General features: G+C 35.9%; 1 protein-coding gene across 1 annotated transcript in view; it reads right to left on the reverse strand.

Moving 5' to 3' along the window:
- The window catches only part of LOC118191921 (uncharacterized), a 208,081-nt gene that overhangs the window by 63,798 nt on the left and 116,406 nt on the right, over positions 1-27,877 (reverse strand). Inside the window, exons 21-23 of the mRNA XM_085827585.1 lie at positions 23,059-23,226; positions 7,124-7,168; positions 1,533-1,679 (exon numbers count right to left, since the gene is read on the reverse strand). Coding sequence (XP_085683711.1) covers positions 1,533-1,679; positions 7,124-7,168; positions 23,059-23,226 — 360 coding nt within the window. The remainder of the gene's footprint in view (positions 1-1,532; positions 1,680-7,123; positions 7,169-23,058; positions 23,227-27,877) is intronic.

Genomic DNA, 27,877 nt, shown 5'->3' on the forward strand with positions numbered 1-27,877 from the left:
GCTGCCATCTCTGGCAGCTTAAACAGTCCTTATCCCATTAGGCATGGAGTCAAACTGGGCTTGGATGACAGAACTGGGCAACTCATTTCATGCTCCTTTAAGCCTATGCCACACTTTATCAACCGCATTAGCTGGAGAAGCTTGGCGGGCCAGTCTCTCAGCAACCCACGACCAGATGTTTTCAGTGGGTGACAGATCTGCAGACCGTGCAGGCCAGGGCAGCAATCGAATACGCTGTGTATTGAGTAAGGTCAGAACACGATGTGCAACATGTGCTCTTGCATTACCTTGTTGAAACATGGCGTTTGGCAGACCACTGAAGATAGCGCACAACCACTGGAAGTAAGATTTCAGAAATGTACCCATCTGCGTTCAAATTGGCGTCGATCCAAACTAGAGATGAGCGTGCCGTGTACCCAATGGTTGCTCAAACCATCACACCAGGTGCAGGATCCCTATGGTGATAATGAAAGCAAGCAGGCGACGGGAGGTCTATTTGGACAGAACCGGGACTCGTTTGAAAAGGCGATATTGTGCTACTCCTGTACTCAGCTTTTTCGTTTGGCGCACCAGAATCGCAGTCTCTCGCTATGCTGCATTGTCAAGGGAAGTCGAAATAATGGTCACCCTGATGATAGTCTACGCTGGTGCAAATTTCGATGCACCTTACGAGCTGATATTGGGCCTGCTGCAAACATACCCATTTCCTGACTAATGGTCCGTAATGCGGTTGTATGATTTTGCAGGGCTGACATCACAACATGTCCGTCTTCTCGGGCGTTAGTCACTACAGGGCGCTGAGTTTCGTTCAATATGACCCACAGCAACACATTGATCCCATATTCGCATGACAGTGCTTGGATTGCGACCAATGCGACCGGCGACATCACGGAGCGATAATCTACACTTTCGATAGGCAACGATCCCTCCTCTATCGAATTTCGAAACTAGTTGGTAAGTATTTCAGCTTCTTATTGGAGGCATAACACGATATGCTGAGAAAACTCCGACCTTTCCGAATGATAAATTCATTAAACAACCTTTCGTTTATGCAATGCTTCACATGTCTTTTCTCCCTCCTGCGTCGGCCCACCAGCGGTCGAGCGGTAAAGACGCTGAACACTGGTAGTTCGGTCCGAGGTTCGAATCCCGCGAACGGGCTGGCTGCATGGGCGTTTTCGTGGTTTTCCCCATGTGTAACGTGTATATGAGCCAGTTTCCCTTAGAAAGTCCTCCACGAAAAGCATCCCTCCCCTTAGGCAGATAGCCCTAGTGTGCTTTGCCGTAATTAAATACACCACACCACCCTCCTGCGTCGTCTAAATGCGCTGAAATACTAATCATTTGCATATCCCAACTTCTTCCTTTTATGTAATTTTGGCGTTCTTCAGATCAACCCTTCTTGGTGTTGAAATTTTAATGGCCAGCAGTGTATTTATGGTGTTATTTGAAGATCTAAATATTCCTTCTACTTGTAGTGTATAAAATATTATTAGTAGTTAGCTAGTGATTACCTGGAACAAAGCGCTCACCTCCATATATATGCGGGTCTCCATACGCTGCGTAACGAGGATCTGGATAATACGGTGAACCTGGGATAAATTTAGGACCTGGAGGATATATTAATCCATTCGCATGATAAGCAGGATTCATCCCATAGGGAGGTAATGCTTCTGGATCTAAAATATAAAAGCAAATTTAATAAAACGTGACATATTTATTAAAAGTCTCTAAGTTCAAGAAACTACCAAAATAAAAATCAATGTATTACAAACAGTTTCGAATTATATGTTAAAATGAGAAAATTCTGTATACTAAATTTTCTTTTTTATTTAGAAATGGCGCACTTAATTAAAATTAAATTAAAGAAAACAGAAACTTAGACTGGTATATTCCACAAAACTCTACGCATTCGAAGTGTGTTGCAATGAAATTTAGGGGACCCAAAAGTTTGTTCGATGTATCCAATGACACGCTACAGCCAATATAACAAAAAAAATCCATCATCTCACAAAATATTGTAAAATTTTATTAATGTACCCCAAGAAAAAATTATTAGCATCTTCATATCTCCTTAAATAAGGGAATATTATAAAATTCTAATAAAAATTTTAAATTTCTAATTAAAAGCATATTAATGGTTTATTTCAATTTATTATTTTATTTATAATGGCAATTATTAAATTTCATTTTCGTTGTTTTTCAGTTTCACTGTATGATAAAAATTTTACGCAATTAACCACTTAGCATAAAATTTCTGATTCACACAAAGGTCGGAAACCTTTTTTTGAAAACTGCCAAATCATAAAACTCTTAGGCGAAGCAAACCAAAGGAAAGGGGGTAAAAACGTTTTAGTACGTTATATTTTTACATAACATTGATACATTTTTACACATTTTGCTGATGCTTACCCCCTAAAATAATCTGAAAGCCCTCAGATTTTAACGACTGCCAAGCATTAAGGGCTCTTTTAAAGTTTAATACGAATTATGAGTAGAGATTATCAACAGAGATGGTCCAGGTGGAGTAGTTGAACATTTTATAGGGTATTAAATGAATATGCATTTAGACTAACATAAGAACGTTACATATCTTTTGTACACTTTAAGAGTGAAAAAATATGTATTGCAAATCTATAAAAACGTATAATGTTTTAATTTGATATATCATAAAATAAATGCATTTTTATTTAAATCAGTCCGATTAATAAGTAAAAAAGTGAAGTTCTTAAGAATTGTGTCTATTGCTTTTAAACAGATTAGTTTGTTAATAAATAACGGACAGACTAAACATAAAAGAATAATATTTTAAGCTTTTCCGAATGACAATAGAATCGGATGAAAAGTGAAACAATGTAAAATCGTGTTTCAAATTAATAGACTTTATGGAACCTTAAAATAAATAAAATGAAATAAAATGCTTTTATTTGCTATTAAAGTATTATAGAACAAGTTAAATCTGTGTTTATGGAATGAATGTAATTATCTCCTTGAGAGAGTATTTCGTCAAAATAGAGTATTATTAACTCAGATTATCCCTATCATTAATGTTGTTCCCTAAAGGTCATCAGTTAATAATGTTCTCTATTTAAGTTTACATATTTCATTTTCTAAAATGTTTCTGATAGCGAAACGTACTCCTAAATATAGATATAAATCCTCATGCAAATGATTTTAATTTACTGTATTTATTTTCTGAAAGTTATTTATAGAATTGGGTTAGATCCAATTCGTTAAATATCTTTTTACCATACAATTATTTTGCAGATCAATCACTACCGTTTCAAGGTATAAGAGAAAATTCTTGATTGTACATTCCAATATACTTTGAAATATATATTTATCCATATGGATAATGTCTTTTGCACTTGCATGAAAATCCATAAAGCCTTGTTTTAAAGATTTTAAGTTCAGAAAATATGTCCGCTGCAAAGGTTTTTGGAAGTAAGGATTTCTTGGAACAGTTAAAAGGACATTACTTTGATTCTTGACACACAACTTATACAATAATCGTTGTTCGGTGTGTTACGTTAACTCAAATAAGGATTTTGCCAGGATTTGCAAATTTTACAGAATGGAAAACGGTCAAACCTGTTTAAGGTTATTTGTGTTTTAAACAGTAAAAACTGCCAATGATATGATCACGCGATATAATACATTTCACACATGAGCACTGTTTTTCTTTGTAATTTTCGGCTAAATTCGTTAAGATATCCCATGATGTCTGTAGCAAAAGCCAACATTTGTAGTGATTCATCGTTCAGCAATAGTAGCTGAAAAATATTTATTATTTCATTAAGATCAATAAATCTTTCGCATTGCTGAACCATCAAAATACTGACAAGTCGGGATATTCGATTTCAAATTCTAATAAAATATCACGAAACTGACGATGTTTCTCCCCTTACACAAATGGTTGATACTTTGGTGTTTCTCCTGGCATTCAGCAGGATAATTGGCTCCTGCTCTTGCCAGTATCCTCAGAAAATCCCGACTGGGCCTGACTTATAATGAAGTTTGAAGATGAGAGTTCTCCATACGAGGTAAAATTGAAGAGGTGACACAAATACACGTAACGGATTAAGGTTTTTCCCACAAAGGGCCTGCTGGTGAATAATACGAGAAGTGTTGAACATTAAGCTTAAGCGATAGAGATCAAACACAAGGTCTAAAAATTTGTCTAATTCTTTCCCCTTGCACAAAATTTTACCATCATTTGTGGCACATTTTAAATGAATCATTCGCAAACTGTACTATACTAGTCTTCCCTAATTCCTTGAAGGAATTCCTGTACGCATTTGTTCCAAGAATACTACTTCTAGAATATAATTCTTCACTCAAGTCTAGCTTGCGTTGACCACTCGAATAAACAGCAACAAGTGGGGTGTACGGCAATTTCTCTTGAAAATCAACATCCAACGAAAACGAATTATTATTATTTTTTACCTTGTCTTATAATGTTTTCCGATGATAATGGTAATCTTATAATGCTTCTTATAATGAATGCTCATGCTTCTAGATGTCTTGAATTCTAATAATTCTTCTTGCCAAAAGACTGATAGATCGAAAGATATCCATTTTTTGGGTGCAAATGTCTTAACCTATCACAGTCTAACATAATTTAATTCATTCACCATCGGTAAATAATTTCTCCTATAAGGTATTTCTGCTGACGATATGTGAATTTAAGTACCTGAAGGAAGCTTTAAAATCTACACCGGTCCTGACGTATCCTGAGCTCGACAGACCATTTATTTTCGACACAAAGCGAGCAATGAAAGTGTCGGTGCTGTGTTGTCCCAAGAAATAAACGGCCAAGAATGCGTACTGCAGCAACTGCCTGTCTGTGTTACTGCAGCAAGTGCCTATCTAAACCTCAGAATTAGAGGTGCGCGCCATAGAACATTTCCATCATTATCTATACGGTAGAAATTTCTTGCTCTGCACGGATCGTGCATCATTGGGCTGGCTTTTAAATTTCAAGAATCCTAAAGGGTCAAATATCCAGGTGGATGCAGGCGTTGGTGTATTTAATTATGGCAAAGCACACTAGGGCTATCTGCCTAATTCCTTGAGGCAGATAAGGGGAGGGATGCCTTCGTGGAGGACTTTCTAAGAGAAACTGGCTCCTATACACGTTACACATGGGGAAAACCACGAAAACGCCCATGCATTCGCGCCAGCCCATTCGCGGGATTCGAACCTCGGACCGAACTACCAGTGTTTAGCGACTTTACGTTCGGTCGCTGGTGGTCCAGGTGGATGCAAAGACTCCAGGAATATAACATCACTATCAGTCATATAAAGGGATTCATCACAAGGAAACGTCGACGTTCTCTCTAGAAGACCTTGCCCAGAAAGCTTCCGATATTATTTTAGGGTCGAAGCAAAAATACGAGCTGCTGAATCCGGTCGCAAATTATATCAACAACGGCTGATCGAGACCCATACAGTGACAAAAAAGTGAGGAAAGACCAGCTGGAAGACGCCGACATTAAACCCATAATTGATTTAATAGTCTTCAAACAGATAACCTATTTCGATCTATAGTCCTACATCAAAGCAATATTGGGCACTATGGTACTCAGTTTATATTCGAACAAGCGTCTTGTACCAGAAATTTGATTTGGGTTATGGAAAGATTTTCAGATGGCAACTGATACTTCCAAGATCCCGGATGCAGGATGTTCTTAAAAAAAATACATAGCAACCCTACAGGATGTGACTTCGGAATAATGAAAACCTTGCAGAGAGTTCGTGAGCGCTTCAACTAGAATAATGCAAAGTATGACGGGCAAAAGTGCTGTCGATCTTGTGATGCCTGTGCAGGGCAGAAAGGACCGAAGAAACACAGCAGAGGCAGCTGCAACATTAAAATGTAGGATCATCTGAGCGTATCGTCTTTTTCACCGTGGGACTTCTGCCACGAAACACTGATGGCAACAAAATACATCCTTGTTGTCATTGTTTCTTATTGCGTTGATGCCTTACGTTCAAGTCTGGCTTCCTCTCTAGGGATTGTACTGCTCGGGACGTTCAGTCCTGGGAAAGGGGACAGTGTTACGGATTTTGTATTTAGTTGGCTATTTTTAGTAGAATTGTAATTAAAATTGTTTCATATCTCCGTGCAATGCAGCACGAGATTTATTCTAAGAAAAAGCTATGGCGGAAATGTAAAAAATACAGGAGCACACGTATTTATCATTTAATAAATAGATATCTCGTAATTTATATTTAAATTGAATAAATGCAATTGTGTGTTAGCTGTAATTATAATTCTACTCTTTTGCTTTCCAGAAACCTCGAGAAAATAAAAATCACCAGAATGTTCTCGTGAATGATTAAAAAGCTTTAAAAAGTCGTAGAAAAACATCTCACTTCAGTTGTTTACTTACTTGTTGTTGTAGACTGTAGCGAATTCGCGGTGAGATCGGATTAGCAATTTCTGGGCTTTGAATTGTGTTCTATTTAACGTTTTAATAGTTTAAAATATAACTACTGTGTGATATTGTGATATTGTACGAATATCTGTGAGGAAACATTTCTGCTTTTTGTTTTATTTCTTGTGGTAAGAATAAATTTTATTAACTTTTCATCAGACTTGTGCATTCAACCTATTACGAACCCGTAAGCACGCAACAATGTGCTTTGTCAAATTCTCTTTTTTATTTTGAATCAGACTTCTGATGAAATGGTCTGAAAACTTTGACAGAATTTTGTGTTTTGTTTTTGGAATGTAGGTCAAATCATAATAATTATGGAAAAAAAAATAATTGACCTGGTCAAATTAGTGAATTCATGTTCTTTCACTGTGCTAAATTTTGCCAGAGTAATTAAAAAACAATGTAATTTATTAATTTATCAGGCTATTACATACACAATGAATTTTTTAATGGCCAATAAAATTGAAATGAATTTTCTATAAAGTTTCTAATTTATTGTTTATTTATTATTTGAGGGCACCATAAAAATTTTAACATTGTCAAATCATTTTTATTACTATAGCAAACAAAAAATGAATCAGTTCTAATTTAATCAAGCATTCATCGTTAAGCTTAGAGAAATGCAAAGAATTTACAATGAAGTTCAAGCAAATATGAAGAAAAGGAAAATAAATTCTTACATGCAAGTAGACTCCTTGTGCCTGGCTTTTTAATGATTTCTTCATCTACAAAACAAAAATGTTAATCTTTTTTTTTCAGTAAAAAATATTGCTTATTAATTATTAATTATTAATTATCATTTATTCCAGTAAAAGTCTTCAGAATTTGTGCGACTGGAGAGCAAACAAAACAAAAATTATAGCTTTTTCGCACGATAGGAAAGAAAAAAATAAAATTTAGTTACCAAAATACAAGCGAAACTCACATAACTAATTTATATTGATTAATATATGTATGGATATTTTTTCAGTAAATCAATTTTTATTTGAGAGGTGTCATATGCATGTCATTTCAACTTTATAAATTTAACGTTATGAAAGATTTTGGTTCTTCAGTGATAGCGGCCACCGCACTCATTATCTTCAACCATATATGCAGTAGCCGCCTGAGAAAGAAGCAGGTTTTCTTCTTTAGTCCCTAAAATAATCGGTGAAACGTTCTTTACTTTGATTTTGACATGAAAATGAAAACTGAACTATATTTGAAACTCATTAAACAACCATGTGGCTTAATCCAAGCAAAAACACTTCTCGAGTATTCAGATTATGAATTTTTTAGATTTATATTACCCCCAAAACAGGAGTTTTTTTCTTTATATTCATATATACGCTTCGAAAGTATTTGGGCTAATGTTTTCTTGGATTCAATATTTAAAAACAATCTATCTTTAGAATTTTCAATAGACAGTCTCGCGCGTTGAGATAAAAATGTTTCTTCCAGTAGAGTGTTACCATTTCTCGCTTTGTAATCGTTGAGTTCATTATTCAAAAATTCGTTAAAATTTTACAAAACATGAAATGCATAATAAAACAAATTCAAAATTCGAGCTTCTAGGTGTCCATATTCGGCTGGATGAATACGTTATTCAAAATTCGATGGCTCAATGTACCGTTATTTTTTCACAATGGAACAAACACGCATATTCTTCGTTATTTAATTTCTTAAAATATAATACAAGGCGATAATATTTGATGACAATAATTTAAAACATTCGCAATTTAAGTGTTTCGGTTCAAAATGCCGTTTCGAAATTAATATCCCATTCGGGACAAGCGTCTCGTTTGGCCAAAAAACGTTTTCTATTATAATATCAACACACATATCTTCATTATAATGTTAGTTTTAAAGGAGTAAAATAAAGCTAATAACACTTAGAAGTATGACATTTTGTTTATAAAATGTGATCCAATGCGGCACTTTCAGAACAACCAATGTTAACAGTTTTCAAACATTTCAAGTTTCATATCCTTTTCCGGGATTTTAGTTAGAACTTCCACCAGAGAAGTTTTCACCTGAATATTATTTTGGAGACTGCATGAAGTTTAGTTTTCAATGTCACACGAAAATCTTTAACACTTTAGAAACATAATTATTATACATACAGATAAGTGTCCCAAGCTTTTTAAAATGTCATATTTTTCTCGAAATAATTTCAGATTAAAGATTTTATAAATGTTACTTATATAATGTAATTTCAAGGGTATTTAAGAAATTCATAAAATTTCTGAACATTTGATTTTTTTCCCTAACAAACAAGGAATTTTTCGATCGTTTCTGAAACTAGAATAACATGTCATTTTCAGGACTAGCAAGGAAAAATCTTTAATATATGTTAGCCATAGAAGTTGGTCTGCCCATCTCAGATAATTTGAAAGTGTTTTTCAGCTCAAAGAGTTTATCACGAATTCAAACAATTATGAAGCATAATTCTCAAAGAATGTATTCACCAGTGTAATTAATAAAAGAAAATTACTTTAACAAGCAACGGAAAAGGTTTTGAGTGTGAACGAATCGAAAGCTGCGTCTTTTCTTGTTGGAAATATTGAAGTTTCAAGTGAATTACAAAATATTGCTCAAAAAGAAGTGACAAGTCAGGAAATAGATCAACCCCCAAATGAATATTACTAGAGCTGTCTCTATATTTAACCCTAAAGGAGATGAAATTGGATATCATTTGACAGCCTTTGAACGTCAAATTTAATAAAATTTAGAAGTGCTATAGAATCAAAACAGACTTTTTACCTGAACAGTTCACTGCCGACTTATAGCGCAACTTATTGCTAGAAAAGTTGAGAAAACAACCTCAAAATTACCGAAAAATTGAGGAAATACTTCTAAAGATTAATTTCGTACCGTTTCAGACAAGTGGCTTTTTTTCCAACACACGAAAATCCCATGTACAACTTGGAGAGATTTCTACCATAAACTAGCATCATATTTTGAAAGATGGATAAAAGAACTTAAGATTAAAGATTTTGAATAGCTTAAAAACATAATTATTTGCGAGCAAATTAAGAAAAAAACAACTTCATAGCTTAAAGAACATTCCATTCTCCATAAGTCAGTAGCAGAATGCCTACGAAAATATCCTTTATGCATTAAAGAGAAATTCAGCGCCACCTAACAAACAAAATTTTAGAAATGAGTTCCCGACATTAGATAGAAATTCAACTTCACTGCGATACCTGAGGAAAATAGTCAAGAGAAAACAACAAGAAATGTATTCTACAAGAACACGAAATCTACACTAGAAACATCGAACATCCAAATTTATGAGTGAGAAAATTCTGAATGCATACGATCCAAATGTCCTAGTTGGTTAAAATCTAAAAAAAGAAGCAAAATCGTCTTTAAATAGTCTGAATTTGTTTTCGTTCGGATCATCCATTTTTCAAACCAGTTTAATTCTCCTTCAAATTTGTGGATTTAAAGCTGCTGTGTATGCTGAAACCAGTGCATCATATTGTATTGCGAGCGGAAAGTCATACCATATATTGCAAAGTTTAAAATGTAAAGTTTAAACCCAAGCAAATTAAATTGACGCTCCCTGATTGAAGAAAGAGCAACGTAGCTGCTTTGACTACAGTTGTAGATTTTAATGTGGTAAAAGTGTAAGTAAAGTGGTAAGAACTAATTCGTTTGCCTGAAGCGAAACGAAACAGAACTCTCTTCGAAATAGGCTTTCTCTAGTCTTCTGTTTTCTTTTTAATATTCTCACGCACTTCCATAAAACTTCTTACGTACGTACATTTTCTACAAGTTTCTTTGCAACACTGATAGTTCTAAATCCATTTCTGATTCTTAGAAAAGAATTGCAGAAACTTCTCATTTAATGTTTTTGAAATGCCCTCTTTATTGAATCTTCGAAGTGACCGAGGTAAGCATTGAAATACAGAACAACGTACTCAACTAAACCGCTCGTTGCAATAACTCGATAGATACTTTGACAAAGGGAGAGACCTAAACCCATACAATGAACATTGTAAAAATATTGAAAGTAGTCCATCTGTTGCAGATTCTCATTACAGAACGAATCTCGTAAAAGGAGAATTGCTGAAAAAGAATTAGATTCTCTCCTGGCTAAAGGTATAATTAAAGAATAAGAATCACTATATACCAGTCTTCTTGCATTGGTGCCTAAATTACATTCTATAACAAAAAAATCGACGCATCAAGAAGGAATCATCAGATTGCTTCGAAATCTCATATGTATAAATGTTTTGACCAAATATGCAAGTGATTAAAATTGTTGTCCAATGAATGAATAGTGCGATCTCCAGCATATCGAAACTGCGCATCGAGCAGATGTATATAAGGGAGCTGCTCTTCAACTGTTGTTAACTATATTTTTCCTAGAACTAAAACGAAATTCTGCAGGAGAGAAAATTCATCAATTAAACAATATGTTCAGATTCAATATCACAACAGAAAAATATCAGCCCAGAAAAAGCCAATTCAATGTTTCAATTGCCAGTAGCTCGGGCACTCCCAAAATAACTTCTTTTAAAAGGTCAGATGCTGTAAGTGCGGACAAAATCCCAGATCCAATACCTGTAAATTAAAACCAGATGAAAAACCAACATGCATTTACTCTCAAAATCACGTTTCTTCTTATCGCGGTTGTACAGAAAAAATTCATTCATTTAGAGAAGATAGAAAAACCACAAAAAATTCCCACTAAAGATGACTTTCCCGAATTCATTTAAGCTTCAGCCCAAACTAATCAAGAGATGCCTAAAAACCTTTACAGTGAGAAAATTAAACAAAACAAATCCGCAGGAAAATTTAGCAGAAATCATTAACATTTTCAAAATTCAGGAAACCCTGTATCTCATGAAATCAATAACCACAATAGCTCAGAGAATTAAATCAGCTAAATCAAATATGCAGAAACTTTGTCTAGCTTTTCAAGCAATGGAGATTATTTTGAACTTTGCAGATCAAGATTAATTCGCAACTTCTCCCAATACAAGCATAGCCGAGCGAAAGAAATTTTCGCTTCCTAAGTTCGGGCCTCAGCACCGCTCACGCTTCATTTTTGGTTTTAAAACAAAAATGTCTCTTCTTTTCTTTTACAATTTTCGCCAAAAGATGGCGCCTTCTTCTTCTGTTCTAGAGACTAATCACTAGGTGAAAAAAGTACGTTCCATCATACTGGATTCAACTCATCATTAAAGATGCCCTATTTATAATATATTGGTAAAAGCCGCCGATTGCCTCTTAATTGCGTTACGACATAGACTGTTGTTAAAAGTTTCTGTTGCACTGCAATTTAGAATTCCTTTCAACGGCTGAAAAAATGCCTTGCAGCAGAATTCGAGCTCATTACGAGCAACTGTCAGAGTTTGAAAGAGATCGTATCATTGGATTGAAATAGACAGGTTGGTTAAATCAGAGAATCCCTCGTCATATGAGTCGAAGCGATGCGGCGGTTAGTCGATGCTGGCAAGAATGGGTGGAAAATGACATTTTTCAGCGTCATGATGGTAGCTGTCGACCTAGTGCCACAACAGATCGGGAGGACAAAGTGATTGTCAGATCAGCTGTCACAGCGCCTGATTCATCGCTATCAACCATCAGACATCGACCCGCAGACGAGTGTTCACCATGATCATTCACAGACGGCTGATAAAACGAAATCAACCAGGAGTTATTGTCCGGTGTGCCATTTCACTCGATTGCCGGACCCCTTTGCTCGTCATTAGGCGCACACTTACAGAACAGCGGTACGTCGACGACATTCTGGGACCTATTTTGCTACCGTTCTTTTTGCAATACTCTGGCCTTATTTTTCAGCAAGATAATGCCAGATCACATACGGCACGTGTTACTATGAACTGTATTACAGCTCGTTAAACACTTCCTTGGCCAGCCAGATCTCTCTTCCATCCAACATGAATGGGATACGATGAGAAGGTGACTGCATCTACCAGGGAATGTTGATGAACTATCCCGACAACTGGAGCACATTTGGCAAGAAATACCGCAGGAGACAACCCGGGCGCTTTATCAGTCTATGCCACGCCATGTGAACCTTGCATCCAGGCTAGAGTTGGGTCAACACCTTATTGAGCTCGTTATTTTGTAGTTATGAAATAAATCATTCAATTATTCTGAAATTTTAATCGTTTTCTGTTTTGTGCATAATCTTCATAGACATCAAATTTTGTCTCCATTGGGCAAATCTTTCTTGGTGAGTTAATGTTTTTGTTATAGAGTGTAAATGGTGGCATAACAATTTGCAAAGACTATTGCAAACTAAATGCCACTACTACTGCAGACATGTATCCTTTACCAGACATGAACGATCTTCTGATAGAAGCGAAGTGAATGGCCTATATATCAACCAGCGATCTTAAATCAGAGTATTATCCGGTTAAAGTACATGAAGCTTATCAAGAAAAAGAAGATTCAGTTTGCCAATTTGGAACATAAATATTTGCGTATGCCTGCGAATTTTCAGTGCCTGACTAACAAATTTAGTGCAGGCCAAAAGAATGTTTTTGATCTGTCGTAATGATGTAAGTGATTTACAAGCTGCTTTCAAGAGACTCTTTGCTTAAACTACATGTCATTTTGCGTGTGACCTAGTTAAATATTTAGGTCAGTGGATAACCTCAAAATGGAATTGAAGTGGACCCGAAAAAAGTGTCCTTTACTCAGAGAATCCCTAAGCGAACGATTATAAAGGAAGTTCAGTCTTATTTGAAAACTTGCTCATGGTTTTAAGCGGTTCGTTTCAAGCTTTGCGGAAATTGTAAGACAACTCAGTAACCTTACAAATAAAATGTACAATGGATTGGGTATCCTGAAACTCAAAAAGCGTTTGAAGAATTGCAGAAAAGATTAATAACACCTGCTGCTAAAACAACCAGATGGACCGAAGCCGTTTCGCATCCGTATATATGCTTGTAGCTATGCTCTAAGAGCAGTGCTTCTTTAAGGAGAATGCTGAGAGAAACACATTATTGAGTAGGTCGGTTGTTTGCTCATCCCAGCAGAACAAAATTACTTCACTACTGAACGTAAGGCATTTGCAGTAGTTTGGGCTCTGCAAATATTTCGAAGTTATGTCTGAAACCAAGCAATAATCATAACATCTGACAACCAGCCATTAAAATGGCTTATGAGCATCAAGCCACCATCAGGTCGTTTGGCAAGATAAGTTGTTCAAATTCTATACTATAATCCGAAAATTGAGTATAGGCTTGGTAAAGCTAATGCGCTTGCAGACATGCCGTATAGATACTCGAATAAAAATGAAGATGCCACTTGTAACTTATTTGCAATATCACAGAATTTTCCTACGAGAAACCCCAAAAAAATTCGAGAACAGTTTAAAGACAAAAACTGAAAAATTAATTGACTGTTTTACAAGCATTTCAAAAGATAAACGGATAACACGCGACTAATAGAGGTTATCTTACGAATAACGCTATTTCGTATCATTATCCACCCTAAATAGAAACAGAAGAAGTCCAACTCATAGTTCCTATCCGGGGAAAAAGAGAGCGTATTGCAACAGCCCCATAAAGTTGCAACTGCTGGACATTATTAAGCTGAAGGAACTTACAGTAAATTTGATCTAGATACTATACTTCTGCTCAGAAAATCAGCAACAACGTTAAACGAAAAGGTACAAATTTAAAAAGAGAAATTAAAAGATACAATTTAGGTATCTTTTAATTTATCTTTTTAAATTTAGGTAGAGGTTGCATTGCCGAATGCAAATAGGCAACTAAAATTAGCATAAAACGCAATCTCGCAGTCACACCACAACGCCTTAATAAGGGGCATGAGTTAGTTTGCAAGTAGCGATAGTTCCGTGTAATCCGAGATATTCAAAGCGGAAAGCATGAGACAAAGACACCATTTGCAGGATGAAATGCGTTGAAGGGCTCTTGCAAACTGTGTAAGACAATCTGCTGTTGCGAGAGAGCTGAATGTTCATCGCAGTATCATCAATAGGCTGTGCAATCGTTACCAAAGGGATCAAATTGTTTGTAAAAGACGTGGGTCTGGACGCCGGAGGATTACTACAAAGGCAAATGATTGCTTCCTGCTTATGTTCAAGACGCCGTAAAAAACTAACAGGAAGACAGCTCGCGTCGCATCTCTGCTACACGACAGCCCATATTCCGCCAAACTGTGTCGCGTAGATTGTATGGAGGTAGAGTGTACGCCGGACACTGGATGAGCTGTGCTTTGTGTTCCTTTGTCCCCATCACATAGCAGAGCGTGGTTGAATTGGGCCCGTGAAATTCGCACTGGGAGACCAGAGCAATGGGCCCGTGTACACTTTATGGAGAGTCTCGATATAATATTCAGAACGATTCCTGGACGGCAATCATATGGCAAGAACTAGGGGCACACTATCTTGCGCCAAACATCATCGAAAGAGACCATTACATAGGACGATACTTATTTGTATCGGCTGGGATAGCAACAAACTGCTGCACCAAGCTCTACGTGATTCCTGGTGGCTCCTTCATAGCCATCCGAAATTGCGTCGAAATTCTACACCCTCTTCTGCGTCCTTTTATCGTTGCATGGATACCAACGCGATATTTATGGGCGATAACGCCCACCCGTATAAAGCTCGAATCGCGCGGAGATATCTTGACAGTGACATCTGACGTGGCTAGCTAGATCACAAGACCTGAATCTCATACAGCATGAGTGGATCATATTCGGACGATGGATAGCAGGTTGCAGTGTGCCGCCGGGCGCCCTCCACCAGCTTCGATATGCATTACTACAGAATGGAAGCTAATGCCACAACAAATGATCAATGACACTATAGCCAGCTTGCCTCACAGTTGTCAAACATGCATTTCAGTTAGAGGGTATCATACCCGTTATTAGCATGATGTTTTTACTGAAGATTCTTCCGACTCATTTTGTCTTTCCCGTTGTCATGTTGGTAACACGTGTGTTTTTGGTAATCTTTGCTTTATTTTTGCTATGTGGTCCAGAAATGCCATAACTCATGGATCAGTTTCACTTAGACCTATTAAATAGGTTTTGTTTAATTCCATCTTTTGCCTTTGTTGTTTATTTTTTAGCAGGAGTATATTCTCAAGCCGTGCGCAAGTACTTCTTTGCATATGTTAAAAATTGTCAGAAATGTAAACGTCACAAACCGATTAATCAAACGCCAACCGGTCTTCTTCGAATTCCCGTTTATGCCCAAAGGTTTGAAACCGCGGCTATTGGTATTTTTTGGACCTCTTCTACAAACCTCGTCTGATAAAAAAATCATTTTTTTTATCTTAGATGATACCAGTACAAATGGGTAAAATGTTTTTTTTTTTTTTTTTTTTTTCGTTAGGAAGAAACAAGTCTGAACTTCTCCAAAACGTTAGTCGAAGAAGCTTTTCCAGGAAACGAACTTTGATAACGGGTCACAATTCATAAATGCGCTTATGCGATAAATTTTCAGTTAAGCAAAGATCTCAAAATGCTCAAATTTAAGCAAAGACCTTATTTCAGTGTATCATCCTTAAGCAAACTCATCTGAACGTAAAACTGCCACTTCCAGACTCCTGGGAAGAAAACCTGCCACTGGTTCGTTTTCCAGTGAAAACTCACGAGTGTGAACCCGCTAATCACACAGCATCGTTTTTGTAGTTTGGGTGAGAATTAAAAACAGGACATGATGTTACCCACGATCTAATCTCTATCGCTTATCTACAAAGATAATTTCGTCGCTGAGAAAACTCCGTATCTCAAACGACTTGCCCATTTATCCGCAGAACTTAAAAATCACTTCGAAAAGTCGCAAGACAAGCGAAAAACGTATTATGATCGGCAACGGGAAAAAAACATTCTACAAACAAGGTGACAAAATATGAGTGACGTTACACAAAATAAACAAATTTCGAAATTCATGCCCAAACGTGAAAAACCTTATTTTCTGACTAGCAATCGTTCACTCACTACGTATGATGTTGACCCAGTTAAGCCAGTTGATGTCCTTTGGACTTACCACAGCTCAGCCTTACATGCTTATGAACTACCCGTTTCAAGTGAGAGTGGAACTGTAGCACCTCTTCGGACATGAGGCAGGCCAAAGAAATATGCTGTTGGCTCTTCGCTGAGAAGTCGTACGAGCCAGGCGGGAAGACTGTAATTCAACGGCTTTCAAGAGCGCAGTCAGGCAAGGCAAATTTCATAAACTGGAAAATGACAAAAGTAAGAAATTTTTTTTAAAATTATTCTTAGAAAAATATTAAGTGACGAAGTATATAAGGATAACCAATGCTTTAAATATGTGAAAGAGGACAGACAGGGAAGGCTAAGTATCGGAAATGGGAAACGGGAACCACTAAAATTGCAACACAACGAACGAAGGACCTGACCAACGTCAAAATTACATGAAAGGAAAAATAGGTTGGGATATGCAGATTATTAGTATTTCAGTCCATTTAAAACAATGCAGGAGGGAGAAACGACATCTGAAAAGATCAGCATAAAAGAAAAGTTGTGTAGTGTTTTTTTTTTATTCGGGAACTGCTTTGTAAGGTAGGAGTTTGCTCAGAAGTTCGTGTTATGTCTCAAATAATAATAGGAAATGCTTACCAGTAAGTCTCGGAATGCTATAGAGTCAGGACTGTTGCCTATCGAGAGTGTGGTTTATCGTTTCGTGATATCGCCCGTCACACGGGCCAACAACCAACCACTGTCATGCAAATATGGTATCAATGGGTGATTGAGGCTCATTCTGAACACATGCAGGATCTCAGCGCCCTGCTATGACTAACCCCCGAGAGGACAGACATATTGTTAGGTCAGCCCTGTAAAATCGTACAACCACATCACGGACCATTAGTTGGAAAATAGTTATGGTTGCAGGAAACCTAGTATCCGCTCGTATGGTGCATTGGAATTTGAAGCCGCGTGGAACATCATTACGATTACCATTATTTCGGCTTCCTTTGACAATGCAGCATACAGAGAGAAGGAAGAGAATGCTTGACAATGCAGTTTGTATACAAAGTTAGCAGTGTTTAGATTTTATTTATATATGAACTAAAAACTTTCCTCTGCTAGTTCATGTTGTAAGAGCTTAAACAACCCCGATTCATTTTCTTAAAAACATGGCAGTTTAAAAATCCCCAGTCAAAAGTCAAACATCAGTTCATTTGTCAGGCAAGCCTATTTTGCTTATTTTAAAGTGAAAAATTGATGATCATGTGAAATCATGGGCCCCTCACAAAGTGTGCAAGCAGTATGCCGACAGTTTACTGATGTGGACGCAGGGAACACATTCTTAAATATCCATTTCGTATGTATATATTTTGGCGAGAGCCTAAAGATCACTCATACGATTTGACTTTTGTATGTTGAAAACATCAGGATATAACGAGAAAAACAAATTTAAAATAGAGGATTCTAATTTACCATCAGCTTTACCCCCAATGCCTCACTCAGCTGAACACCCAGGAATAGTTTTCAAGGAATTACCCTCTTTTTAAATACAGGAATACGAGTCTGGTAAATATCTAATTGACACAAACGACGAAGATTTTGAAATTAAAGATAATTCCGTTCGTATGGTAGCAGGAATTGAATGATTTGTCAGGAGATTTGGGACTATCCAAAAATGTTTCAGAGGTGTTATCGTAAAGACTGCATGAGAAAAACTTGCATATAAAGGGAGCTAAGGTATTCTACTTTCGGTTATTTCAAAGCAAGAGAGATAAAAAATGAGATACGCCTTCGCCGGGAATCGAACCGTGGAACTTTGAAATACACGTCCAGCGTGCAGACCACTACACCACCTTGGCACGCGACGAAATCTGGAGATATACCTTATATACTCCCCCTTTTAAAGGGCGACTGGCGTTTTAAGGGACCCAATCGCCAAATCCTAGGGGTGGAGAATCATCATCCACCACCCTTTTAGATCGGGCGCCACTTGTACAGACATTACGATTATTTTGGAAGTAGGAACGATGAAAAATAAGCAACTCCTTCGCCGGGAATAGAACTGCGGACCCCTGGAATATGCGCCCAACGTGCAGACAACTACACAACGAAGGATGGCGAAGAAGGCGGTAGAAATACCTTATATAATGTACATGGTTTCATTAGGGATTTGGGAATTTCAACCTATAACACAACACATTGGGGGTTGTTCATCGATTACTCAAAGTAAAACTTGAAGTGTGTCTTCCTCCATGATGGAAATGTATTTGGGGCAGTCCCAGTAGGCCATTCAGTTTGTTTGTAGGAAGACTACGAAAACATGAAGAGAGCCATTGATATATTGCAGTATCACACATCTGTGTTGACCTTAAAATGATCTACTTCCTTCTTCGCCAGCAACGTGGATATATCAAGTATCCCTGTTTTTAATGTGCGTGGGACAGCAGAGCTTGCGAGCAGCAATGGATGCAATCGAATTTGCCGCCAACATCTGACCTGAAAGCCGCTGATTCAAATATTCTACATCAGCCACTTGCCGTCAGGGAAAACATTATATTTTCACCTCTATACATAAAAGTGTCTAATGAAGCAATTTTAAGCTTAGTCAATTAAAGCAGACTGTTTCCAGTGTCTCGTTTCGTCATAGCACAGAATTGCAGCGAAATCGTGAAGCAATTTTTGGAGAGCTGAAAAATGCTTGGTTGCACCATGAGCATCAAACTGCAGTTTTTACGTCGCCATCTTTATAAATTCCCGAACTTGATGCAGTTAATGATTATCTGGGGGAGCGATTTCACTAAGATATTAAGATCATAGACCCATAATACCAAGGCAGGTTGGTTTTACTTATTAAGGCTGACTATTGGAGCATATCAAGCGAGAATCGTTCACAGATTAAACACTCCAGAAAAAGCCACAACCGAAGATATTTACGTTAATATGTATGTTTATTTGAATTACTACAAAGCATTCGGTCTATATGCCTAACGGAAAGGGTACCTTCGTGGAGGACTTTCTGATGGAAAACAGCTTCTAAACACGTTACACGTGGGAAAACCATGAAAACACCCATGCTGCCAGCTCGTTCGCGGGATTGAACCTCGGACCGAACTTCTAGTGCTCAGTGACTTAAACGCTCTGCGGCTCGTGGGCTCCATTTGTTAATTGAAGACAGGTGTTATGTTACTGATATGTTACCTGAAGGTAAAATTTAAAGATTAAATAAAAAATATTAATTTTGAAGAAAATTGTTTCTTCTCATTGTATCGTCAACCGCAAAATATGTGTAGACAAAATTTGATTTTGATAGCTTTCAGGAATATTTAATAATGTATGACAAACCATATCGTTAATACCATGAACGAACTAAAGGTTATAAAAAATACTAAAATTTAAAAACATTACTTTGATAGTCTTTGAATTTGCACTCTAAGTGTATAAATGGTTAATATTTCTAAACTGCAATATGTTCTCTTGTGTAACATGAGCACGAGTCTCTTGTGCGTTCAAAAGCAACCACTCCCTTTGTCTTCGTTTGACCCTTTTTTGTAAGTAAGTTACAGAAAAAACATCGCAGACGAAAACGTCGCGGAGATAACAAAGCAAGGCCAAAACTTCGTTATAAAAAACATCGTAGGAGAAAAGAAAGAAAGGAAAAAACATCACAAGTCCATAACATCGTGGTACAAAACATCATCGTCGAAAATAAAGCGGTTCAAAACTTCGCACTTTAAAGACATCGTCCTAAAAAATAAAGCATCTACAAATCATCGCATGACGATAACATTGCAGGCATGCTTTCAGCCTTTAAAAGTTGCAAATGCATATTCGCATAATGATTTGTAAGCGCGAGTAAGATTGAGGAATATGCCTACCTCTATACTTTATATTTTTGGAGTTATTAATTTTTTTCTCTAAGAAACATGAAGGAAACTAAATGTTTAAGCATGAAGGAAAATGTTTAAGCAATTATCAAATTGTTAATCAAATATTCTTTGAGTAAAAATTATTATTTTGTTGTAAAATTCTTATTTTGTTTCAGTTTATTCGTCTTCTTAAAAGTGTCATTATTCTTTTTATGTATAGTCTCTTTTGGATGTTGATTCGCGAGTTATGATGAAACATGTCAGGAGGAAGCATATTGGAAAACATGTGAGATTTATCTGCCTAACGGGAGGGAAGCTTTTGAAGAATTCCAGGCATTCCAGGAACAGATTATGAACGAAACTCATTCGTTTTTACAGCACTCAGTGAGAAGCCTAAAATAAAATTAGACCTATAAAATGTAAATGTAGATTTTTTTTCAGAAAGAATATATAATTAGATTTTTTTTCAGAAAGAATATATAATTAAAATGCATCTTCTTGGTGACTATTATCCTAGGATAACCAGTGTTTCTGAGAACATAAAGAAAGATATATATTAAACAATATCTGTCTAAGATGACTAAAGAGTCTTGTTATCGTCAGTGATCGCTTTAAAGAGAATTTTTGTATTTAAATTTTTATTTAGACAATGTTATAAATAATTTTAAAATATATTAAATTTTTTCATAGACCTTTTATTCGAAACTTATTTAGTTAATTCTTGAACTTTTACAACAAACGATGAACTATTTATCTTAGACCTGCCCTTCTGAATGTGACCAGTATGGCTGTAAAATTTTGGTATTAAATCTCATCTTTCTAAGAGGACAAGCTTCATAGGAGGGTAAATCGTTTAGAATTATAAATGGTGGCCTTAGAGGTGACCCCCTGAGTCTAGCTTTCCCGTTTAGGTTATTTTTATTTCATTTTAGGAAATGTGGCTTCAGTGAGAACATTTTAGGGAAACTGACTCATATTCTAATTAGAATAAAAACACTAGTCGTATTCTTTTATTTCTTAATATCTTGTTTTTTGCTTGGAATTTCTAAGTTTTCAAAGTATCTTACTCACAATCGTACCAGTAATTGATACAGAAATTGCACTAATATTTGGGCGGACCCCAAATAAGTGATCTAACGTTGTGAAAAGACTAGCCTAGTTGATCTACTGATTTTGGACAAGAGAGCGCATTTTTCATATTTACACTCTGTCAATTGCTGTCAAATTCAGATGTAAAACAACAAATTTTGAAATTTCGAAACATTGAGGAGAAAAGTGCTAACACAAGCAGTATCCAGGCAATATTTAAATGAAGTATGAGTTTTATTAGTATTTTCCTTTTCTCCTCGATTTAATCAATGAAACTCAAGCATGTTGCAGCTTTCAAATTAGAATATCCTTCATTTTCGTTAAAGCAATAAAATCAGAACTGATACAGGAAAGAAGGAAGAGGAAAGTTTTATCTACCCTGTTTATCTACTCCTGTAAGGTTTATCCTAAGTTTATAACAGTTACTTTTACGTTAAAGCTCCTTTCCTATCTCTCCTAATTTCAGCTTACAAATTCCTTACCAGAATGTTTTTTTTAACATCGCGTTTAATGCAAATCAGAAGGAGTAGTATTTAAGTTCCACTGACTTCGGAAGAAAGAAGCAGAGTTTCTGACTAGCGCGCGTTTGCTTTTTGGCCACGTCTCTCTAAACTGTTACTATGCTCGGTCGTATTACGGGACCTTTGATAATTAATAATAATGAAATATTTAATAAATGAAAGCTTCGCTATCTAATTCCATATTTAGAGGCCAACTACTTAGAATAGTGTTAGCTTAGGCTAAATCTCTTTAGTTAGTCATTAGTTAAGATTTTATTTCTTATAATTTTGAGTTTAATCCCAAGTGGAGGCTATGATGTACGTCCTCAGAAAAAGGCCATCTGTTAATCCTTATTTTAAGCAATGAAGGGTAATTAAACCTTCTTGAGTATTATGTTTCTGTTACTGAACTTAAGCGATTATTCGCTTAGCTCTTCACTAGGTTTGTCTACACTTACTTATTGTATAAAAAGGGAGAGATACTACAATCCTAATACAGAAAAACACCAATAGATAATTACGAGTAGGACATCATTTTATGCCAAACATTAGGGTGCAACATTTTACATGTGCACAGGACAACTAGGATACTCCTCTGAAAAACGGGTTAGGAACTAGAATTTATAGATATGAGTTTAAAATTTCTTCTTAATAAAAATGAAATATTTAATAAATGTAAATTTCTGGCTTATAATATTTAAATTTAAGCAGACTATTTTAGTCTTTAAAAGATACTCATTAACTAAGGATTTCATTTCTTTATTTTTTCAATTTGTGTTACTAACTTCAGAAAAAGCGTATTTTTCGAAATATATGTGAGATTTCAATTACGAATTAAATTTGCTAGATTCATATTTAATCTTCTAAACATAAGCAAAGATTAATTGCACTGGAAACATGCATCATATATCTGCATAGCGAAGGCTCACTCGAACATAATTTCGTTAAGAATAAGTTGAAAAGTAAGTTGCATAATAAAAGAAAAACATTGAATTTATTTCCTGTTTACTATGCATCATGTTACAGGTACATGAGAAATGCAGATATGTCTTGAAAAAACAAGGTTTTAGATGTACAGTTTAAATGAATACTTAATATGTAACCTTCAGTAGTATATTTTCTTAGTTTCAAAAAATTTGAAATTTCCGCTTACTGAGAAGAACATTAATTCCCAGAATTAACTAAAAGTACTTAAAATGTTTATAGCGTTATTTTCTGATTGTACTTTACCTTGAAATCCATAGCTTTGTGGATCTGCATTGCCTTCACCATCTACAGACCTTTTCACAAATCCTGAGCTTGCTGCACCTGCAGCACCAGAGGCACTCCCAAAGAATTTCTTAGCTTCATAGTTTTGTTTAATATTGTAAGCTAGTGTGTCTGCACGGGCTTGTGAAACTGCGGATGAAGCATGAAACATTTTTTAATCAATAAACTGGAAAGAGTTAAAATTTCTTCATTTAAAACTGTAAATTTTACGATCGAAATCCTCACGAAGGAAATAATTATATTATTACTTACAGATGGAATCGCTATGAATGAAAACATTTGAGAAAATAATAGCAGCGAATATGTTTCCTTAAGCATTAGAGAAAGTTAATATAAAATGATATCTCCGAATACTTAAGGATAGCTAATCAGAAAAGTTGTCGTCTAAAACGAAAAATAACTGATAATAACACTTTACAATTTAAACACTGAAGCAAAAAAAGCAAGTATTGCATTATTACTCGTATATCCTTTTTGCAAAATTTTAACCCAGATATATAAAATTACCAAAACACTGCTTAAACGTAATTTTACTGAGAAAATTGTTATGCATTTTGTATAGATGGAAATAATTTTAGTTAAATTATATGTAGGTTGTAGTATATCTGGAGTAAAGTGATATGAGAGGCCTCAGAGCGTGAAGCACCTCTGAAAAAACAGCGTTACAAGGGCAAACTCATTTAACATTGAGACAAATGTCTATCTCGCCAATTTGGCGAGAAGTTGCCGATAGTCGCCAAACTTGCCGAACATTATAGTCCAATCCTTGTGTAACTGTACATTGGTCTACTCCTGTGTAACATTAACTGAGCATAACTGGCCTTACATAACTATGCATTCGTTCTAGCAATTTCGAGGAGAAGAAGGCACTGAAAATTTCTCGACGGCCGGAGAAAAAACACGTAAGACCTGAGAGAGCATCAGTTTTCAGTTTAGTTCAATGTTCAGTTTAGAATTAAGCTGAGAGTATTAAGAACTCACTGTCCGAACTATGCATTACTGAGGTCAATGTGTATTTGAGGACCTTTGTGTTGCCATGTGATCAGTGCTCTTAGTAATTTCAAGTGGTAATTGACATATGCCATATTGAGAGAAAAGATCCAGAACAATAAAGTGTTTTGGGAGAAATAAATTTCATCGGTTCTGTGTACATTTAATCCATTACGAAACCGTACCCACGAGATAACTTTTCGTGTTGAACCGGGACTGAATGTCGGTGACAAGAGCGATATACGAACAACTAAGACAGCTGGTGACAGCCTTTGCTGTATTCCAAAAATATATAAAAGTGGCTCTCATATCCATTAAAAAAGAGGCGGAAGTGGTAGATGAATTTAACGTTAGATATCAGTAAGAATTTTATATATTTTGAAGGCACTTCCAAGAGTTTTATTATTTGAAAGATTTTTAAGCTCTCTAAGAATAAAGTTAGATATAGCATAAATTTTAACAGAAAAAAATTTATACATCAAAATACTGAAACTAGTCAATCACTGAAAACAAATAGCATATAATTTCACTGGGAAGGCAGACTCGGGAAGAATTTTTTAAACCTAAGTTGGAAAGTGAGTTTCTTAAGAGATACGAGATACACTGACCTTTTTACTTCCTTGTACGAAGTGAAAAGGAAGCATTGTAATCGCGAAAAGTTTCAGGCATCATATTTCAACGCAAATATCCATTTTCACCGCTATCGAATGCAATTTAACGATGTTTTTGAGTGACATCTGTACGTAAGGATAGGATAAAGGACTCTTTCCCCCCAAAAAAAATTGTAAAACTAATTTAAAATGAATTCCGAAGAGAATTTTTTGTGGTGTCTGTGCGTATGTATATATATATATCGCATAGCTCAAAACCGAGTAGCCTCAGAACGTTGAAATTTTGTATATAGGACTGCTATAACATGTAGATGTACCCCTCGTATTTTGGTTGCAAACGGCTGTACCAAAAGTATATAAAACTTTCTAGGACTAACGGAATATTTTAATAAATTCATTCCGCATTATGCTAAAGTAGCTAAACCTCCTAATGACTTACTTAGAAAAGGTATTGGTTTTAAGTTCAATTCGGAACAACAGGAAGCATTTTGCAGATTAAAAGAAATTCTCTCTCAAGCACCTGTTCTACATATATTTATTCAAGGATATCCAATAAAACTTCATACTGAGGATAGTAGTCAAGGCTTTGGTGCGGTACTACTCCAACTGTCTGATGATGGTAATTATCACTCAATCCAGTATATGAGTAAGATGGTGTGTGTGTTGGTGTATTTAATTATGGCAAAGCACACTAGGGCTATCTGCCTAAAAGGAGGGATGCCTTCGTGGAGGACTTTCTAAGGGAAACTGGCTCGTATACACGTTACACATGGGGAAAACCACGAAAACGCCCATGCAGCCAGCCCGTTCGCGGGATTCGAACCTCAGTATATGAGTAAGAACACCGCAGCAAGAGAAACTCTATAGTAACGAATTAGAAGCCCATGCAGTAATAGAAGCTCTTAAGAAGTTTAAAAACTATTTATTAGGGTCTTAATTCAAAATTGTCACTGATTGTAATGCTTTTCAGAAAATTTTAGATAAGAAAGATTTAATTCCTAAGATTGCAAAATGGGCAATGTTTATTGAAGAATTCGATTACGAAATTGTACATCGACAGGAAGACAAATGAAACATGCTGATGCATTCCTACTTAATGCTTTAATTTTGACATCATACACATCCGATATAACTGAGAAAATTCGGTTAGCACAACAACCGAATGAAGATGAGCATGTGAAATTGATCAAATATTTATTCGAGAAAGGAGAAGAAAATGGATTCTTCCTGAGAAATGATATTTTGTATAAATTTGAAAATGGTAAAGATCTGCCAGTATTGCCAGAGTTATTAAAGCAGAAGGATTTCTTCATCCCGTACCGAAAGAAAACGTTCCCTTGAGTACATACCATGTCGACTTTACTGGACCTCTTCCATCGACGAACAAGAGATACCAACACATTTTAACTGTGATCGACGCTTTTACGAAATTTACTTGGTTCTATCCAGTGAAATCACGACCTACGCAAAACGTCATTTCAAAATTGAGGCAACAACAGACTGTATTTAGGAATCCAGCCAGAATCATTTCAGATCGAGGTAGTGCCTTTGCATCGAAAGAATTTTCAGCTTATTGTACGGAAGAAGGCATAGAACATGTTTAAATTACTACTGGTATTCCAAGAGGTAACGGACAGATTGAGTGAATCACATGAGGATTCAATGAAATGGTTTAAGTATGTTCCAGATGTCCAGAGAATAATCAACAGTACAACTACGACAAGTACAAAATATTCACCGTTTGAACTTCTCATAGGCACGAAAATGAAGAATAAGGAAGATCTAAGGATTAGTGAGATATTAAATGAAGAATATCTAAAGCAGTTGATGCAAGAACGTGATGAAATGAGAGAAGATGCGAAAAACAACATTTTGGAAATACAAGAGAGAATCGTAAGCAATTTAACAAAAGACGGAAGAAACCGAAACTGTACAAAATAGGTGACTTGATAGCCATTCAGAGAACTCAGTATGGGACTGGTTTGAAACTACGATCTAAGTTTCATGGACCATATAAAATCATAGCTGTTAAATCAAATGACAGAAATGAAGTCGAAAACGTAGGATGTCATGAAGGACCGAATTTGACATGTACTGCGGCTGACCATATGAAGCCATGGTCAAATTGATTGATGATTGTATCAGCTCAAATCTAAGGACCTGATACTCTCTTTTTTTTCTTTTTTTATTCACTTTGCAGATATCTCATGATGATGGTGATGTCCACTCAACATACATCGAGGACGATGCCCCCGCAGGATGGCAGAGTGTAGCGGTAGCTCGTTCCACAACATTTACTTCTACTTCAACTTAGCAGAGCCGTGACGAAGTTTAGTGTAGCTTACAGATCAAGAGAAGATAGTTGGAAGTGCTGGAGACGAGACGCGTTCCAGACCGAGCGGATATTCTCAGATGGAATGGAAGCAGACAGACGGTCCGCAGGTCCATCAAGATGTTTGTCCATAGTAGCCTTAAGGGGGCAAGACGTGCCCTTGAACGTGCCTTCTTAGGACTGAGCATTACGCATCGTTATATGATCCTGGTATAACTGTCGGACTTCGTTTCACCATGAGATTACCAGTGAAATTATTAACTTTTACCTTTTATTCTTTTATTTCATTTATTTAATAGTAGTAAAATAAAACAAAAATTATGCTTTAAATGTGCTCTCCTCATGTTATTTGAAAGTAAAAACTACATATATATGTTTTATTAAGCTGAGAGGGCCTGGAAGTATTACAATGAATCTAGTATTATCTTATTTCAGTGCTTGCATTTTTTTTTTTTTTTTTTTTTTTTTTTTTTGTTTTGTTTTTGAAAGTGTTTAAAATATATATTCTGTATGACCTAATTATATCTATTGTAACATTAGAAATTATATATTAATAAATTAAATATATTCGTTGGGAACAAGATAAATTCATTCCTTTTGAAAAGTATTTCTTGTACAGACAATACATTTAAGGGTGACCAGTTATTAAAATTCAAATTTAACATGCCAAATATTTAACATGAATGCAAATGAATATTCATGTCAAATTTAATATGAAGGAGTTATAACAATTTTTACCTTAGTAATTTGAAACTCAGATTGTAATTTTCAGACTAGGCAGCTTAATTTTTAATATGCCTGTATGCAAATATATATATAATGTGTACCGTTTTGAAAGGTAGTTTAA

Source organism: Stegodyphus dumicola, chromosome 12 (assembly GCF_044657685.1).
Source record: "Stegodyphus dumicola isolate Sdum_Otavi_A_Nest chromosome 12, ASM4465768v1".
In the NCBI taxonomy this organism is placed as follows: Eukaryota; Metazoa; Arthropoda; class Arachnida; order Araneae; family Eresidae; genus Stegodyphus; species Stegodyphus dumicola.